Raw genomic sequence first — 20,348 nt, 5'->3', positions numbered from 1 at the left:
GATATAGTTTGCTTTCTTCACTACAGATCAAAAGCCACAGATATAATTTCTAGATCTACTACACCTCTTTTCAGACTCACTGTTTTCTGGGGAGCCCATTCATACATCCAGCTCTGCCTCTGACACATCAAGTGTGGAGATACACTTGAGCATGTGTAATTGAGAATCTGTACCCTCAGAGTTTTAGGCTCATTTCCTACTTACATGTATGTCAATGTAAGTATTTTTAAGTCTGTTGTGGAAGAAGGTTGCCTCAATCTCCTTACACAATGCTTTTGACCATCAATGTAGAAAGGCAGCCAGAAGCATCCCAGTGGCTATTTCTCTAGTCACCAATTGGCTCTAAGGGAGCACCTTAGGATTGTTCTTGTGCTAATGTTTAATGTATCATGTTAGCACTTATCATGGTAACCAAAAAAGAGAGAAAGCAATTCTAGTTGATGTAAAGGGTCCTAGTATTTTGAAATATCTATGTGTGGTGAATTTCTTATATTTGTCATCAGGCAACATCAACTTACACTGACTTTATGAAGGAGAAACCTCCAAAAGTGCTGGTTATCAATTGAACTACACAGGTTTTGGGGACCCTAAAAGAGCAATCCTGTGTGTGTGTATTCAAAAGCAAGTTCCACTAAGGTAAGTGCGCCTTACTTCCAGGGATGGGATGGCAACTTTATAATACTGACAGCTAGGTACTCTGACAGATGTGATGAGTACTACATTAGATATTAGTATATACTACCTCAGTTCAACAAATTAAATCAAGACTGCACTAGATGGTGGTGGGGAGAGTAATATATACATCCCTTGAGGTTTGGATATGCAATCGAAGTTTCTATAATCATTAAAAGCAATACTAAAATTTGAACTGACATGTTTTATAACAGAGCACAGATGCAAAAATATATGGGGGAATCATTATTGCTCAGAGAAGTTCCATAAGACTATAAAAGGGCTGCCCAGGGGAAGTGTGTATTACCTGTGAGGATGAAAGAAGCTTCAGAGAAGCAGTAAAAACACATCTTCAATTTGTTTTGCACCTTATATATGCAATCTCCCCACAAAACCTCATCAACTTCAGCAAATACTGCAGCTGAAATCCTTCTGCTATATTGACATGCTTACCCAGGCCCTTCCCATCTTAGTGTTTCAAAGAATCCAGTGAAATCCAAGAGAAACCAAGCAAGATACTGCAGCATAAGGAATGGACTGGCTCCTCAGTTAAGGTGTAAATGTCCAGCTGAACTACAACATAAACATATGCAGTTCCCTCGAGCCAAGCTTGGATTTTTAAAAAAAATAAAAAACCTACCATTTATGGAATCCCCCAGCCAGCTGTAGAATACTGGGAGATAGAGTCCAGAAATGTTTTTGGCTGTAGAATACTGGGAGATAGAGTCCAGAAATGTTTTTGGCTGTAGAATACTGGGAGATAGAGTCCAAAAATGTTTTTGGCTGTAGAATACTGGGAGATAGAGTCCAGAAATGTTTTTGGCTGTAGAATACTGGGAGATAGAGTCCAAAAATGTTTTTGTTCCCGCAAGCTCTGGCCTCAAAATAAATCAGATCATGGATCCACTTGATTCACTTTTGTTTGCTCCACATCCAATGCCTCCTGGGAAGATTGCATGCATGTCTTTCTGTACGTGTGTACACATACAAACACACACACACACCTCTACACAAATCCTAACACATTCTCATCAGCATACTCTCTATCGCTCACTGCTAGAAATATGGAAACAGCAGTCTTGGAAGCCAGCCAGGGAACAGCAATGATCTGGGATCAAGAAAAAAGTTGATGGCCTCCCAAAAGTTTAAAAAGCCGTGCAGGAAAGTAGGCAAGGGCCATACTCATCCCCAGGGCCATAGGTTGTGTTTTTCTGGCCTACTCTCACTGGCAGCATCTCTTCAAATTTGATGGCCAAAGTATACACAAGATGGGAGATGGGCCAATATTGCCAAAGGCATTAATAAGTAAAATCACAAGAGAATGCCCATTTGAATCAGGACTGCAGCAAATGTTCTCTAATTAAATCATCACGTGAAACAGACTTATTCCATTCTGTTCTGGCAGTTTCCCTGAGCTGCCAGATGTCCATTGTGAATTCAAAGCTTCTCCCTTGGCCACATCACCAGACCCCACTCAAGGGAACCTAAGGTAATTTTGTTTTGATTTGTTTTGGAATAGAGGGCTCTGGTTGACTTGCTTCACTGCAAGAGAGGCCAATTTCTAGGTCTTGATTATAGGAGGTTCTGCATATGAATCTCTCAAAATATGAAATGAACAAGAGCAAAACACTGACAACAATCAGAAAGGTGTTTTTTTTTTGTCTGACAATATATGTTATGAGACACCTTCAAAAATCTTCTGTAAACTTGTTAATTTGTTTAGCACCCATTCAGCAAATGGCCATGGTTCTGTAATTCTATTCAGTCTGTTCATTAATTCTGTTCATTGTCTAATGATCCAAGTAACTAGTCATCCAAGTAACTTTAGCAAACAATCTGGTCTCTTGATTTATTTTTCTGTATTGACTGATGCACAAGTCTGCACTGTCAATGCCCATTATAAATATTGACATAAAACACATATACGCTACTAATAAATATGCAGGGATTTCTTCAGACGTTGAAATATAAAAATATACAATTCATACAAATTTTACAGGAAAAAAAAAGAAATATCCTTTCATACATACATTGGAACCCATGCATTAATAATAATTACATTAAATTCTGGGGTTTTTTTTGGGGGGGGGGAAGAGCTACATCATAAATTACTTTTTCTCCAAATGAAGTTTACTATAAGTTTTTTGTTTGTTTGTTTTTGGAAGGGGGTATTTTTCCAGGAATTAAATGGGAGGATTCATTTGCTGTGTTGTTCCCTCTATCCAGAGTGGGAAACAACTGTGGACAAGAAGCATGATAGCCAAGGCAGCAAAGAAAGAAGAGGATAGGAGGGAGGATTAGGAAGTCCAGCCTATGGTCTTATGGTACATTGCATGCACAGAAAGGAAGCTATAGTGAGGAGGGGGAGAATTGATGGTAAGATGAGAATGAGAAGCAAGAGGAAAGTAAAAGAAGGATTGATTGGTATGGAGGTAAAAGGAGGAGGGAGAGGAAGACAGTGTGTGAGGGGATGACTTTTAGGAGAGAGAAAATAAGAGAGAGAGAGAAGGTGAAAATGGCAAAACAGTGTATGGAGGAAAGTCAAGCAGCTTGAGATGTTAAAAGAAAGAAGATAAAAGAGGTGCTGGAAGAAGCAGGATGCCAGAAATGGATAACAACAGTGGTGACACAGATAACAAAAAAGAAATGGGAGTGGAGAAATATTTTCCAAGAAAATCATAAAAGAATAACTGGCAGAGGGGGGAAAGCTGAGTTCACAGGTGGCCTGAGCAATAAGTAACAGGATTCATTCAAGTTGGGAGTATTTGAACATAATAGAATTAATTTTCAATATTTCAGCAGTGGACTGAGGGTCAGAAACAGAGAGGAATATGTTGTTGTTTTTAATGCAATTGAAGACAGATCTGACTAACTTGGATGTTTTTAAAGGAAATGTATTTTCCCTCTAAGGCATAAAACTGCTTTGGATATAGTTAAATTGAGTTTTTTTGTGGGTCGAGAAGGACATCAGTGGAGTATGATTTATGCAAAATATAGCCCATTCACTCTGTGCAAATAGTGATTAAAGTAGTATGGGCCCAGTTTGTTTGTTTTTTTAAATCATATATGCATGTGATTGCATGCTTAATTATTAATTTCAAAATCAGGTATTTCACTAAGTACAATAAATATAGGAATCTTTGTTTATTGTAGTACATGGATAGATGACTATTGTTTCACGGCTCTGCTCTGGTGTCACAACAAAGTACAGTTCCCAGAATCAAGGAACAAGTGTGCAAAGAGAAATTTTAAAAAACAACCTAAAAACTGTTTTTAAAAAACGTTCCCTCCTGTTAACATAAAATTTTCCTTTTTCATTCAGTCTCTTTCATTTTCCTACCAACCTCCCCTTGCCTCAAGAAATGTTGGGAGAAAAAGGAAGAGAGACAAGCAATGTGCAGAACAACAATGAAAAAACTTTACATTGAACCATTATGACAATGTAGAAACACCCTCTCCCACATTGTGTCAAGATTTAGCACCAGTTATCATAAATCCTTCCCAAGCCTTTCGATTTCTTCCAAAAGGAAATCGACATCGGATTTCTTAGTTGCTGGGTTTGAGAAGACCATTCTGAAAAAATTCACATTGTCCCCATGAGGCTGATAGCTAACCATTGTTGTACCTTCTTCTATCATTCTTGCTTTTATTTTTGGTGCAACCTGGAGAAAATGGGAAAAGAAAAACCCTATCTGAAATAATACAGTGACTATTCTCAAGAGTATGTAGTAGCCTCAGTGAGTGGGATCTGTTATAGAGGCACATAAAATCAAAACTATATTAAAAAAATAATGGTGTGCATACATATAGGACTTAAAATATGTTAAGTCAGAAACATATCTGTCATGATACACTGAAAACTAAAGTAGTGAACAATGTGCCAATGTGATAGGACTCTGGTGTTCCACAATGATGTGTGGCCTTTTAGGGAATACATGTAAGCAATATTCAGCCATATGGATGAAAAGCATTATAGGCAAAAGCTTTAACTTGATGGCTATCTATACATTACAGCTGAAGCACAATAGCACCATAAAACTATTACCTGATGAAGCCTTCTGTCTCTATCTGGTCCCTTTGGTATCTGTTGAAGACTTGGTGGAATGTACCAAAAACATACATTGGTGAGTTCAGGCTTTAAAAAAATATAAATAAATAAATATTGGGTTTATCTCCAACAAATGTTCACCTTTACTCAATCTTTATTAAACTTTATCACCTCTAAATTCACCTAGGCAGGTTCTGAATAATCTTTCTGGTTTTTCACATACAATTTGCAGCCTCAAAAAAAGAAAGAAAGGAAAAGAGGAAGGAAGGAAGGAAGGAAGGAAGGAAGGAAGGAAGGAAGGAAGGGATATAATTCTTTATTAATTTTATTCTATTTTTTTTAAAAAAAAAATCTCATTGCAAGAAAGTCTTCAGCATGTCATTGTTATATTCATTCTTCTTGAAAGTAAATTGCCAGGTGCTGCTCATTGGTATATGTAGGCCTAATTACTAAAGCCAGTTGCTTAACACAAAAGCATATTTAGAATATAATGAGTAACTTAATAATATAGAGTTTATTGTGACAAAGCATGTCACCCATTCTTGTTTTTATGCATAAAGGACAAGATCCTCATATTATATTAACCCACACAGAGAAATTCTGGATCTTTACAAACTGAAACAATACAATGGGCCCTTGTTATTTGCTGGGGTTTGGTTCAAGGGACCGCCTGTGGATTTCCAAAATCTGTAGATGCTACAATGGGCTAGTAAAACAGCAAAATCAAGGTTTGCCTTTTGAATTGTGTATATTTTCAAGCCACAATTATATCCATGGATGCAAAATCTGTGGGTGTGGATGGCCAATTGTAACTGTTTTTGGACTAAAGACTGAGGAAGAAGAGCCCTCCCTTCAGTCCATCTGCCTTGGTCCAGGCCTCAGAGGGAGAGAAGAACTGCTGGACCTGATCTCCTTCCCCACCAACATTCCCTTCTCCTTTTGTGTCCTGTCTTTTTAGATTGCAAGCCTGAGGGCAGGGAACCATCTAATTAAAAATAGTAATAATTGAAAGCCGCTCTGAGCGCCTTTAAGGGCTGGAGGGCGGGGTATAAATACTGTAAATAAATAATAAATAAATGAAAGAATGAATGAATGAAAAGTTTGAATTGTCAACATGTTTATTTTATTTTATTTTTTATTTTGTTTCATTTATAACCTGCCTTTCTCCCTGGAGGGACCCAAGGTGGCTCACAGATAAAACCTTTAAAATAGTTATATGTTCATAATGAGCAGGAATAAAACTTGCATCTGTACCCAGACATACACACATGTACATATAAACAATTGGCAAGGGTAATATTTTAGTCTTGTTGAGAGAATAGTTGTGTGCAGGTGGTATAAGTGTAGTTGAGTATGACCCTGTATGGTATACTTTCCTTTGCTGGATGATATCTCAGTCCAAAAATCAAGAATGGGTAGATACAGGCTAAGTGACAAAGGCATGATATGAGTTAGAGTGATAGGTGTCATTAGATTTATTACTATTAAAATAGATATAATTGTTACATTGCTGTAACAATATTTATAGGAGTTCTTACAGCTGAGAGAGCACTGGCATCACTTAATGAGTGGGAGGATTTCATCTGGTAAAATGATATCTCGATTTTAACATAAACGTTCTTTTCGATAAGTTAGAGTTAATCATATGACTCTATTTGTAAAAACAGATATGCACTGCTATGTCATAGTTTGTCTGTGTAGAGAGATTTTGTGGCCCCTGTGAGACGAACTGAAAGAAAGAAGTTGGCAGCATGGGCTTTTGTAGACTAAAGTCTACTTCCTCAAATACATATGGTGGAGTGGAAGCCAGTCAATGCTTTCAAATATATGGACAGTATCCTTAAACCATATGCCACCAACACTCCCAGCTATGTGAAGGACACCACAGACTTCCTACAGAAGATACAATTCATCCACAACTTTGCAGGAAACACCATCTTAGCCAGCCTGGATGTGGAATCCCTGTACACCAAGAAGGATGGACTACAAGCCATCAGGAACATCATTCCAGATGGGTATTTATTAGACCTAGCCACCAAGGTCTGCTGATTTGTTCTTACATACAATTACTTCACCTTTAGTAACAACATATACCTTAATGTTAATGGTACTGCCAGGGAATGCACATGGCACCACAGTATGCCAATATTTTCATGACTGACCTAGAACAATGCTTCATTAACTCCTGCACCCAGAAATTGCTCCTCATTTCATAAATATTATATAAATTGGGAGTGAATATTGCAGTTGAGTGTTGGGATGAGCCCTGGAAAATGAATAGTCTAATCTGCACTGAGCCATCGAAATCACTATGTGTCCTTAGGGTAGTGACTGCCTCTCAGTCTGGTCTACCTTACAGGCTTGTTGTGAGGTTAAAGTAGGGAGAAGTTGCCACTTCTTTCTTGCTCATTGTAGGAAAAGTAAGATATAGGTAAGATAAGGTAATCAACAAATAATAACTCAACACTACACATATTTGGTGACAAAAAACTACCTGGAGCCAATTTATTTACACTTTTAAAAACCATTCATGTAATTGTTTTTCATAGTGATGCTTTTAAACCTGCCTACTAGAGTTATTAAAAAACAAACAAAAACAAAGTCCCCAAACCTCTTACTTTACATCTCTGGCTTCTTACTGAACTCTCTCTCTAGTCTGTTTTTTCTCCAGCCAGAAATATTGTGAAAATGAAGGACTGCTCTATCTGATGCTTACATTTTTATGAGACATTTTACTTACTGATCCCTTAGGGAAATCAGTAGGCTTAACTCTGATTCACATTTATATCCAGGATAAGTAAGCATTTGCATGAACTGATCTAGAAAAGTTGCTGGAAATATTCTATAGATAATCATAATTCTGTACCAGCTAAATTTGTAACCCAAAAACATTCTTAAAAAGAAGGAGATTTGCATCTTATTTGCTCAGTTTGCCTAATTCATTTGGCTTCTGCTAATCACAGAGAAAGATGGATATTTATGTATGGTGCTGATTTTCTACTTTCTAACCACTGGAAGTCTTTGTGAGCTCTACACACTCTGTACAACATTAAAAAATGAAATTGCAGGGAATTGCATTACAGATAGAGTCATGTATATAGTGACCTAGAAGGCTGAAGCTTAGGAAAACAAAATGGTTGTAGAAAACAAAATGTTACGGAAAACAGGAAGCAAAGTTGCTGTGGACCAGCAAAAGCACACTACAAGTTGGAGGAAGCTTCTGGTATTGGTATATCTGTGTGCGTATTCACACAGGTGTGTGTTACTATGATAGATCTCACCTCCATAATTCAACCCCATAGGAAATTCAGAAGAAATAAACTTTGAGTGAGATATTATTTTTGGGGCCAACTAACTGCCTGAACCAACTGAATTCCTGCAGCATCTAGAACCTGCTGCATTTTGAGGAAGACTATCAAAACAGATAATAACATCATTCTTCTTAAATAATTACTCTGTGCTTGAAAATAATAAATTACAAGTAATTAATTATTAGTCAATTACAATTGTGGAATCACTAAATAGTGGGAGAAGAATATCACATGGTTCAAAATGCTGGTTCATGCTACTGAATGATGAACAAATATTCTACCTTGCTTTTGGAAGAAGGAGGTGGAGATGGATGAGGAAGATGTAGCATTGGGCAGTACAATCCTAACCCTGCGCCTACTGTACATAACTAGGATTAGACATATATCCTTTCTACTGACAAAACCACCTACAGAAACCATTTTTTGCCAGCTAATCTAGAGATCTGTTGACTGACAAAACTGCTGTCTTAGCTAAGATCTGCAGGAGATCCAAGGAAGAGAAGAGAACAGGTGTTGTTGTTGTGTGCCATGATGTAATTTCTGATTTACGGTGACTCTAAGATGAATCTATTACACTGTTTTCTTGGCAAGGTTCATTTAGAAGGGGTTTGCCTTTGCCTTCCTCTAAAAATGAGAGAGAGTGATTTGCTGTTGCTCTTTGGGTTTCCATGGCCAAGCAGGGTTTTGAAACATTCTACCAAGTCGTAGACCAGCACTCAAATCACTGTACCATGCTAGCTTTCACTGTCATAGTGCTTCATCACAATTCCAACAATCATCTGTAGTGACTTAATTTTTACACTCCCTACTTACCTCAGCATCAAAAACGAGCTCATAGTTTTTTCTTTTCTTCAGTTCACTATATAGGTATTCTGAGAGTTCTAAAAATCTGTTGATAAGAATTTCAAATCCCTGTGTGCCCTGTAAGATATCAGGCAGGGGACAGAGATATTAAGAGAACTTTTCAGTTTTACTTCCTTTTACATCCTTACACTGTAAATCCTTAAATTATTCTCTCTCTCTCTCTCTCTCTCTCTCTCTCTCTCTCTCTCTCTCTCTCTCTCATTTATATCCTGCTTTTCTCCTGATGAAAAGAAGATCCTAGAATTTGGACAAATTACTTTTTTGGACTAAAGCTTCCAGAATCTTCTACCCATGCTAGACCCCAATTGTTTGGAGATGAGGTCCAAAACATTTTCAGAACTCTAGGCCTTTTAATCTAGTTTCCTCCTATTCTTAGATAAGTTTACAGAAGCAAGATAACTGTCAGCTATAAACAGAGAATGGGTGCACTGCATGTGCCTGCAGAACAGATTATTCCAGGTAAGGCACATGAGAAAATGAACTAATGCACACTGTAACTTATTAAGGAAAACTATCAAAGCACTTGGAATATGCTTGTGGCTCACGGGATGCCCTTTGGTTGCTGCAAGTGTTCTTTCTGAGATAACTATTAAGTCCTCCTCTTGTGAGAAATCCCATAATTGTAGGGAAACCTCCATGGAAGACAGCATATCCTCCAGGATTAGCCGAAGATAGAAAATAAAATTGTTCCCCACTGCTCTATTCCATGTGCAAAATATTTGAATGTTTCTTCAACACAGCTGACAGGCAACATCCTGCACTAAACATGTGAACAGTAAGCTGTGTACCACATACAGTCCAGTCTTCCAACATCTTGCCACCACTACTTTCCATTCAGCATCTGCTGCCTGAGACACTTGTGTCACTTTCCTAATATCAGATTGATCTTTCCCATTTCTGATAATATTTGGTGTAGTATAGTTTTGTATTTTGTGTAGCACAATGAGAGGCCTATCAAGCTGCATGAACTGCAAGAACTGAAAGTGTCCTTTGGGGCATCTCACAAAAAATGTCCCCAATGTTTTGCGCCCCGGAAGGGATTATGAAGAGGCTAATTGCCAAAGAAGACAATGTAGAAGGGAATCTTAAGATGACTTTGGCCAAGTGGTGGGTATTACCTCACTTACAGTCATTTTGTTTTCTCTCTTTTCAGTCCTGACTCTCCTTCTAATCTTCCCCTGGCATGGCTTTACGCTAGGAGTAAGTGATGCATGGCCACATACTTTTCTGGTTCCAAACAACCCCTCCCCTCCCAAGGCAATAAAAACCACATTCCTAGAAGCATCCAAGAAGTGAGAATTACTTTAATATCATTTAATGTGGGTCCCAGAACCTGTATTTTTTAAAAAGTGAAAAAAGTATTATTATTTTTAAAAGGAAGTGCACTTTTATTTTTATTGGGAGGAAGTAGTTCCTGTGTTGAGTTTGGGAGCAGGAAACTAAAACAGTTCCTAGATCTTCTGAAGTTTCTCATCCATCCTCTACACTCAACCTTTTTATTTTATTGCATTTGAGGGTAGTTCCTCCATTTGTAGCCACAAGTGATTGCCATATCTAGGGGACGTCATGCAACCTGGCAAGATATTTCTTACCTTGGCTCTCCACATCAGCCATAGTTTGAAGACATCAACATGCCGACCACATTGGATTGTCTTGTCCCCAGTATCATAAGCTGTGTCATATTGTTTGTCTGGTTGGAAGAGATATCCAGCGCAAAGCTGATTACAGGCTTGGAGAAGACCCTAGGACAGAGATAAAGCTGTCAAGAGATGCTGCATTTGGAAACACCATTCACTAAAGTATAATTCCCTGTAACTTTCATCTGGTGCCAGGTTTTCCTGATGACTATTTTGAATTATCGCCAGAGGTGCTTATTGGAGGTAGACTAGGTTTCCAGAGAAGAACGGTAACACATATTTGGATAATCATCTAGTGATAGGAAATAATGATAATGATTTAATGATGTTTTCATGATTATATATAAACTATTCCGTAGGGCTTGCACTTGCCTGATCTAAAATGTGTAAAAATAATAGAACATACCTAGAATAAGATCATGCCTCGCCCAGAAAACAGCTAGAAAAGTCCTTGCATAAATGGTCATCTGCCAATTTACCACCACATGTCATAATCTGCTAGCTGTTTGATAAGTCTTGCTTCAGTATTCATAGGCAGCAAAAACATGGAGAGCAAATACCTTCCAAGCAACAATACATAGCAGGTGGGCTGCATTTAGTTTGGGGGGGGGATGTCCCACTTGCAAAGGCCTGTGCTAGGATATATACTTACAGTATACATTATTCAGGAGTGGGAGATCTTTGGCAGTCCATGTATTCTAAACTTCACTTATCAGAAGAGAGCCCCAGGCTACATGGCCAGTGATAGAGAGTTATGGGAGCTGCAGTCTAAAATACCTGGAAGGCCAATTGTTCTCCATCCCTGATGGAAAAACCTAGTCAGAAAACTACTTTTTTTAAAAAAAAGCCAACCAAATATGTCATCCAGAGTAGATAGCTAAGGGAGCCTCCAGAAGGGGAGGAAAGTATCCTGGAATTCAGAATAGTTTCTAATTATTTTTATTTTGATTGCACCTGCTTAGTCACAAGTTGCTTCCAGCAGCCTCTTTTATGAAATATGCTCTCTCTCTCTCTCTCTCTTGCTTTCTATCCTGTCTCTTCTCCTTCTCACTGATCCTGTGTCACATCCAGTCTTGTCCAGCATTTCAGAAATTGATTTTCACCACTTTCCATTGAGCCTTTATTATTATTATTATTATTAGTAGTAGTAGTAGTAGTAGTAGTAGTATTCAGGAGTAAAAAGCAACTTTACACTAGTTAATCCTTGGGATAATTTTGTTTCTGTTGAACCTGCGACCTGGGAACAGTAATTGGTAACAGTGATTTTTACTGCTTCTGAGATAGAACTTCCTATTACTTTCTTTACTGCTTCTGAGATAATACTTCCCATTATTTTCCATCACTTTCTATTAGGGAATGCAAAAACCCCACACACATCTGTGCAAACAAGTACAGATACATTTCATCGTGGAAAATACTGGATTAATTTAAAATGATTTGGGGAGTGGAAATGAAAAATCTTTGATAATGCTGGGAGCTCCCAGGAAAAAAATTGGGATGAAGTAAAGATCATGTGGATCTCAAAATAAAATTGGAAAGCACACATACAAAACCTGGGACTTCATGAGTTTTTAAAATCCATCTGGAGATAGCCTAAAAGTATTTGCCAATCACACTGTACCTATGTTTACTCTAAAGTAAGTCTCATGGAGTTTAAGAGGACTTGCTTCCAAATAAATGTGAAGACTGTTAGAATAGGAATGTTAACTGTGTTCCTGTGAAATATATCCTGCAGATTCCTCCCAAAGGGCAGGATTTAAAAATGATTAAGTAGGAGTCATCCAGTTTGCCAAGAAGCATTCACATATACCCATAGTAGGAAGGCAAAAAGAACTACCTTCTCATGGACTAAGAAAGCTGAGCACTGCAGTGGAACACCCATCAATTTGTGTGGATTCCAGGTGACAGAATTGGCCCTAGGTGAAGAGAATTAAAAGATAATGAATATGTGAGACTTAGTCATATAATCTCAGGCATATAAATGAACACATAAATATTAGGAGGAAGCATCAGTACAAAGGCACTGACCTAATAATATTTTATAGATAGGTTGTTAATATAAGCAACTTTGATCCATGAAGTTCAAAGTATCATCAAAGCCACTCAGCAGAATATGGGGTAGGCTGAAGATAAAGGAAAAGAACTCTTTTGGACTCTTAAGAGAAAAAGAATGTAGAATTTGCTCCTGAAAGAGCTTTATAAACATATATCCACAAAAAAAGAACAGATATCTGTGCACATATTGCATCATATAAATATTGCTGCAACTCTATGCTTTTTTCCCTTGGCTGCCATGAGTGCTCCCTGCAATGAAAAACCTAAGGCCTGTTACAGACTGCCAAAATAAAGCTGCTTCGAGTCTCTTTGGAGGTATGCTGTTTAAATGATGCATGCATCCTAAGAATCCGGAAGCTGCACCAAAGCTGCACTCCAGTGCTTAGGAATGGAGTGTGGCTTTGGCGCGACCTCTGGACTCTTAGGACCCATGCATCATTTAAATAGCATAGCTCCAAAGAGACCCGAAGCAGCTTTATTTTGGCAGTCTGTAACAGGCCTAAGTTTGCTTTTTCCTATGAGTCACTATTACAACAGCAATATTCCTAACATAGTCATAGGCACTGCAGAGATAAGCCACTTTAACAGCCATGGCTCAGTGCCATGGAATTCTGGGAACTGTCATTTGTTGTAGCACCAGAGCTCTTGCCACAGCCATCCACAGTGTGGATGCAGCCATAGTCACTATATTCTGCTGCAGAAAAAAGACAAGATAATAAGGGGATTGACTAGGAAACATGTTAATCTCACTATAGCACAAATAAGAACCCAGCAGAGTCCTTACCTTTCAATACCATTCAGTTTATAGGAATGCCTTCTTGATAGCAGCAAACCTCCTCCCCATGCAGCCTATCAGAAATAAATTGGTTCAGTTAGAGAATTCTGCCTTCTCTAGTAGCTTTACAAAATTGGTCAACAACCCAGTCTTTAATGGTCAGCTATGCGTGGTTAGAGATTTCAAGTCCAAAACCTGAGACCAATGGATGATCCTTTCTGATGTCACAGATGGTTCTGGTGATGGTACAAGGGGCATTCCCTGTGGTGTCAATCTAACAATGAAGGAAATACATATAGACACATTTTTCAAGACAGTGCTCTCAACCTGAGATTCCTCTCCCCTCAGCCAGAAATCTGGCATCCCTAGAAGAGTAGGTTAATTCTTGCCTAGAAAGATCTGGAATTCTTTAGATCCTTTAGTGATATTTTGGGAAGCATGAAAATGCATTCCTTGGAAGAAGAGACAAAAATAGAATAAAAAGAGTAACATGAATACTTAATAGCTTCATACTTGCAGTTACACAGAATATAGTGCCAGTTACATCTATCCTAATGGGATAATACAACAGAATTTTTTACTTCGGTAGATTTCTATCACATTGTGCTATATTTATTTTATAATATTTCACACACACTTTCTCTCACACACACACCTTCTTATTGTTTTAAGTATACTTATCAATCAAAAATATTATTTACAAGATTGTCTCATTGTTTGCTAAACAAATAACTAGCCACTGGAGGAAAAAAAAATACTGTATTTAATCAATCATAGGTTGTACCACCCCATTACATTTATCTTGGCCCTGCGTGGATAATATAAAGAAATCTAGATAATTTTACTCCACCCTAAAATGGATACACACCTGAAGACTAACTCTGTCCATCACACACAATAACAAGTCAAATTTATAAGGAACAAACAAGTACACACACACATATTGTTGGTCATCCTAAAACATATGCATGCATGCATGAATTACACACAGAGATCAGACAGACAGAGAGAGAGAAGTTAAATTAAAATCTTTATTCCATACTAGGAGTTGCAGTATGTAACTAAAGGCATTAACAGTCTCACATCCACATGCATCCAGAGGTTGTACTTCTGACAAATGTCTGCAATGTTGGCAAGAGGATCAAAGGCTCCGTACACTGTTGTCCCAGCTGTCGCGCTAACATACAGTGGAACCTTGCCCTGAAAAAGAACCCAAGATTACGGCCTGTATTAGTGCATGGGCAACAAAGTCATTTCCCTTGACACATCCATCACTATACTAAATAACAAAATGTTATCTTTTCATTGAACATCATTGTAGAAGAGGGTGGCCAGTGGCATGTAGCCAAAACACTGTAGTTATTTTGTGAAGACTGTGGAGGTGAAGAAGAGAACTAAACAGGGTTGCCAGTTATCACCCCTGATATTCATTTATATAATAAGAAAGGACAGAAATAGCCAGTGTGGTATGATAAACTGGAATAGACAGCTTCCCAGAATTGAGAGATCACATTGGCTCACCAGGATCCAGCAGGGATTGTAGCATTTTTAGAGAAATGACACCAAAAAGATGTCATTTTTCTTTTCTTCCCCAGTGCAGCTCAAGCTGAATTCAATGAACATCCTTAAGCATTACTATTCCCTTCTTCATATTCTTACCACCACATACCATCCTATTCACTTTTCTCACTGTCAGGTGATCATGCTATCAGCAATGAAGAAAAAGAACAGCAGTAGCTTCCAAGCCATCTTACTCACTTGCCCCCACTATATAGAGCCTCTTCATCCATTTCCAAATATTCTATTGATATCAAAATTTACCTCATTTTGGATACTAAGCACCTACTGTATAAATAAGAAATTAAATCAAGAAAAGTAGCCATATATTCAGTAGCTGAAAGGTCTAACAAGGGATTTGGAACCTGTGTTGTGTAGGTGTAGTGTTGGACTATGATTCTGGAATCTTGATTTTGAATCCCCTCTTGACCATGAAAAGCCACATGCAAGTCACATGCTCTCAGCCCTCAAAAAACCCTCTGATAGGTTCACATTAGGGTCTCCATCAGTTGGAAATGACTCGAAGGCACACAACAAGAGGTTTGGGTAGGTGAGTGTGTACTCCTTCCTCAAATACAAGAACATGCCTTAGATAAGCATATATCCTGCTACATTGGGGGGGGGGGGGGGGACAAACCATATCAGACCTGTCTTTTCACTTTGAGGATGTTTCCCTCCAGTTCAGATGGTATCATCTTCCCTCTGTTAAGATATGAAGTAAGGAAAAACAGTGATTACTAAGGAGTTTAACACACAAGCCCTGTTCTTGCTAGAATTGCATTAGTAAAAGGAACCAGATATGTACTGGTTTAGGAGCATTCCATATCACACGTCTCTTCAGTAGAGCAACTGGCAAATGGGCATCGGATTGTGGTTACTGATTTACAATAGTTTTAAATATGCCAGAAATAAAACTAAAAATTTTACTAAATCACAATATCTAAAGGAAAATTTCTCAGAAATGGAACAGAGGTGGCATTTCAAGCCCAACAGAATTGCAAAGATTTACAAAAGAGCCTCAAACATTTGTTGGAAATGTCGCTCAGCTATTGGTTCTTGGTTTCATGTTTGGTGGCATTGCCCAAAACTTTAAATATTCTGGAAGCAGATACATATAGTCATAGCAAAGATGTTGCAGATCAAATTTGAAATGAGACTGGAAGTATATCTTCTAAATATGTTGAATAAAGTTTCACCAACGATTAAGCAAAAATATTGGCATATCATGTTATATATGATAACAGCAGCCAGAATGTTAATAGCACAAAAGTGGAATAGTCATGAAATACCAGAAGTAGATGATTAGTTAATGAAACTTAGAAATGATAGAGATGGATAAATTGACCTGTTGCTTGAACCATAAAGATATAAATATAACAGAGGAAGCATGATTTCCGGTTATAGAATTTTTAAAATTAAGATGGTTATAAAGTGTAGAAAGACTGAAAGCAATGAAAAGATTACATTGAGAAATAATAATTGAATATTTTATGGGATTTAAGTAAAATGCTCTAGGAAAACTGTTTTAGAATGATTTTCTATTTTGTAACTTTCATTTTTCTCTTTATAATAAATCAATGAGATATATGGATGATATGGGGTTTGTTAAAGAAGAGACTTGGGAAGTCATTTTTATGTAAAGTTTCTATCAGGGGTTATATTTGTAAAAATATACCATCCAAAAAGTATCACTAAAGGCACTATTTTCCAATTTTAATGGTGGTTTCAGACCCATGTATGATAACCTCTTAAATATCACTAACATTACCTCCTTCCATTTAAAAAAAAAATAAGAACAGGAACTATCCTCTCCTGCAAACAAAACAGATTTTCATGCCAAAATGAATCCCCAGAACATGGAAAAGTTACTTGAAAATACAAACGCTATCTGGGCAAAATTCACCTTCAGTGAGCAAAGGACTATGGATATTGGCAACAAGGCAATGGGGTCATTTCCATTTTGCTTCTCATTCATTTGTAGTCATGATGTTTCTGCTCAGGGCTTTTGGCTTGCACAGAAGTGCTTTAACATTCCTCCCTCCCAAAAAAGATAAATTGTATGCACTGCTTTGAAGAAAACAAATAGATCACCTCAATCCTAGTGGTAATCCCAACCAGAGTGAACCCTACTGAATCAAGGAGATTTGCAAAACTTTCCTTTTTTGTTGTTGCTGTGTGCCTTCAGGTTGTTTCTGACTTATAGTGACCCTAAGGTGAACCTATTAGGAGGTTTTCTTGGTAAGATTTGTTCAAATAGCATTTCCCTTTGCCTTCCTCTGAAGCTGAAGAGAGTATTTCCTCAAAGTCATCCAGTGAGTTTCAATGGCTAAAGGGATGGAATTTGAATTCAGATCTCCTAGAGTACTAGTTGAACACTCAGACCACTAGACCATGCTTCTTCTCTTTCAGCTTAAAATAATAATAATAATAATAATAATAATAATAATAATAATAATAATATAGTGTGTTTATATTTTCCTGCCTCTCCCAGATGGATCGAGGCAGGATTACAGTCTACTAAAATACATACATCAGTACTTAAATACATATAAAAGCACTTCAACAAAATTGATATCAATTAATTTTAAAAACTAACTCTTCATCAAGTGGCAATGCAATAGAGTTATGCAATGGTCAGAGGGTGTTTCTTACATAAGGTCAGGTGGGTAAGCTCGCTGAAAGAGATCCGTCTTAAGTGCCTTCTTAAATGCCTCCAAGGAGGTAATGAGACGGATCTCCTTGGGAAGACTATTCCACAACTTTGGGGCGACTGCTGTATAGTCTTTCTGGGAGATTGATAGAAGCCTGGTTGACTGATGTTCTAGTATATTCTTGCCAGTTATTCTGAGGGTGTGGGGTGGATTGTGTAGGGAGAGGCGTTCCCACAAGTAACTCAGGTCCAAGCCATGTAGGGCTTTAAAGGTAATAACCAACACCTTGTATTGCACCCGGAAGCTAATTGGGAGCCAGTGAAAAGATTTTAAAACAGGTGTTATGTGATCAAACCTGGACGAACCAGTGATCAATCTGGCTGCTGCATTCTGAACCAACTGAAGCTTCCAAACTTGGTACAAGGGCAGCTCCATGTAGAGCGCATTACAGAAATCAAGATGAGAGATTACCAGTGCATGTATCACTGCTTCAAGGTCCTTTTGGTCCAGGTAGGGATGCAATTGGCGTATCAACCAAAGTTGATACCACGCACTCCTGACCATCACATCCATTTGGGATGACAATTGTAGCAACAAGTCCAGGAGTACTCCCATACTGCGAACTTCGTCCTTTAGGGGAAGAGCAACCCCATCCAGGACTGGTTGACAAATTTCCTTCCCCGGACTTGGGGTACCTATCGCGAGTACCTCCATTTTCTCTGGATTCAACCTGAGTTTGTTTTCCTTCATCCAGCCCTTTAATGACTCAAGGCAGGCATTCAGAGGAGAGATGCCATCCTTAGTCACTGCAGCAGTTGGAGGCATAGATAAATACATTTGGGTGTCATCAGCGTACTGATAATACTGCGCCCCATGTCTCTGGATGATCTCTCCCAATGGCTTCATGTAAATGTTAAACAGCATTGGGGACAGGATGGCGTCATGAGGGACGCCAGATGTCAGCTCTCTTTTAGAAGAGCAGCTGTCTCCCATCATCACCATCTGGAACCTACCCGAGAGGTGTCTATTTTTCTTGAGAATAGCAGTAGGACTGAATGTGAAATTCATGGGGTTGCCATAAGTTAAAAGACAGCAGAAGCATCCTGACTGTTGCTATATGTTTTCTTGTTTGTTTTTGTAGTTGCCACCATTTTGTTTCCCAGAATGCTTTAGAATGACATAGAAACTACAACATCTGGGGAAATAAAACAGCAATTGATGAGAAACAGTGACAGGAATCAGTTCTGTCACAGAAGAAAGTAAGCCTTTTCATATCTTTAAAAAGGATTTAATGGAGTACCTCAAAGGGGCTAATTCTGAGAAATTATTGACAAAATTGTGTAAAAGATAGTTACTAGGTATGCAGGCTGTACAAGCTATACAATTAAATCTGTTGCTTAGAGTGATGCCTGTGCATTTAGTTGAATGACTATTTTGATTGATGAGAAGGGAAGGGGCTCGACAGATGGGCAGCTCTGTGCCACCCGTCTTTCCCCCTTGTTGGTGCTGCAGTAGCCACACCAGGCAGCACCAACACGCTGCCAAAAAGAAGCTGCCTAGAGTGGCTTTTTTTTTGCAGTGCCGCAAACAGGACTTCCTGTCTTCAACATGAGAACACTGCCCCATCATGGCGGCCCCCATGTGAACCGGAGTCCGCCATGATGGCGCTGCCACCATGTGCTAGGGTTCGGAAGTGTGTGGTTGCTGCACGCTCCCGAACCGTAGTTTTGGCCCAGTTACAGTGCTTCCCTCCCATCTGTACCATGCCGTAGTTACTGTAATAATATGCCTAAGATGATTCAGATCTTGACTGCAAAAAGAGTAAGGTTGGTTGTTGTTGTTGTTGTGGCCAATTGGTGTGACAATATATAAGGACAGAAGGTGAGAATACCAAAAGAGAGAAAAGTGCCATACATCTTTACAAATATGCAGAAGGGATATACACAGAAAACCCACAAGAAATGCTTAAAGAGTGTACATAGAAAAACCAGAATTTTTAAAAAAATAAAAATAAAAATCTCTTTATAATATAGCTCCCAGAATCCCCAGCTACCATGGTTATTAGCCATAGATATTGACTTGCTGTGGAAGTTATGAAATGATGATACAAGAAATAACTTTTCCAGGTTCTTGACATATATATCAATCTAATGCGGGGGCTCACCTTTCATCACACTTGACAGCAATCACATTATCCATCCCGATCCCAAGAACTGCTGCAGCTTTCTTTACAGAATAATGACTCTTTAGATAGTTAAGATGGAAAGGTTAAAAAAAGTGAGAAATCACAATGTTCATTAGAGTCCATATGATTACTTCACAATTACTTCTGTCTTAAGGAAATAAATAAAAAATTGGGCTTTAAGCCATTTGAAGATCTGTTAGCACTATTCAGTTGAAATACTATTTTGACCGCAATCCTATATCAACTTCCATGGGAGTAAGCACCATCTTTTCCTTCAAGAAATTACACTCTAGTTTGAAATAAAGTTAAAATTAGAGGCAACAAAAAATAATATACATACATATGCGACAAGATACCCTAAGAAATGAAGAAGCCCACTGTATAATTGCCAATACAGCTGTACTCAACCTGGTGCCCTCAAAATATTCTGGACTGCAACTCCTACCAATCTGAACCAGCATGGTGAATATCCAGGGACTGTGGGAGCTGTAGCCCAAAACACAGGTTGGGGAGGACTATATTAATGCACCATGAATATGTTTCTGGGATAGCTAGAATAAAAACAGCCCAAGAGGAAATTTATTCTCTGAAAA

General features: G+C 38.3%; 1 protein-coding gene across 1 annotated transcript in view; it reads right to left on the bottom strand.

The window, feature by feature from the left end:
• Positions 1–2,505: 2,505 nt before the first annotated feature.
• The window catches only part of LOC149316966 (glutamate decarboxylase 1-like), a 50,160-nt gene continuing 32,317 nt past the window's right edge, over positions 2,506–20,348 (bottom strand). The window contains exons 7-15 of the mRNA XM_089516593.1: positions 19,735–19,814; positions 15,567–15,621; positions 14,446–14,562; positions 13,372–13,436; positions 12,370–12,448; positions 10,488–10,637; positions 8,845–8,952; positions 4,718–4,807; positions 2,506–4,334 (exon numbers count right to left, since the gene is read on the bottom strand). Of these exons, the coding sequence (XP_089372719.1) occupies positions 4,161–4,334; positions 4,718–4,807; positions 8,845–8,952; positions 10,488–10,637; positions 12,370–12,448; positions 13,372–13,436; positions 14,446–14,562; positions 15,567–15,621; positions 19,735–19,814 (918 nt within the window). The 3' untranslated portion in view covers positions 2,506–4,160. The remainder of the gene's footprint in view (positions 4,335–4,717; positions 4,808–8,844; positions 8,953–10,487; positions 10,638–12,369; positions 12,449–13,371; positions 13,437–14,445; positions 14,563–15,566; positions 15,622–19,734; positions 19,815–20,348) is intronic.

This window comes from Sceloporus occidentalis, unplaced genomic scaffold (assembly GCF_023333645.1).
Source record: "Sceloporus occidentalis isolate IW3139 unplaced genomic scaffold, rSceOcc1.0.p SCAF_3, whole genome shotgun sequence".
Lineage (NCBI taxonomy): Eukaryota > Metazoa > Chordata > Lepidosauria > Squamata > Phrynosomatidae > Sceloporus > Sceloporus occidentalis.
Note: the sequence above shows the minus strand (reverse complement) of the source record. Positions and strands in the feature narration are given on the sequence as shown.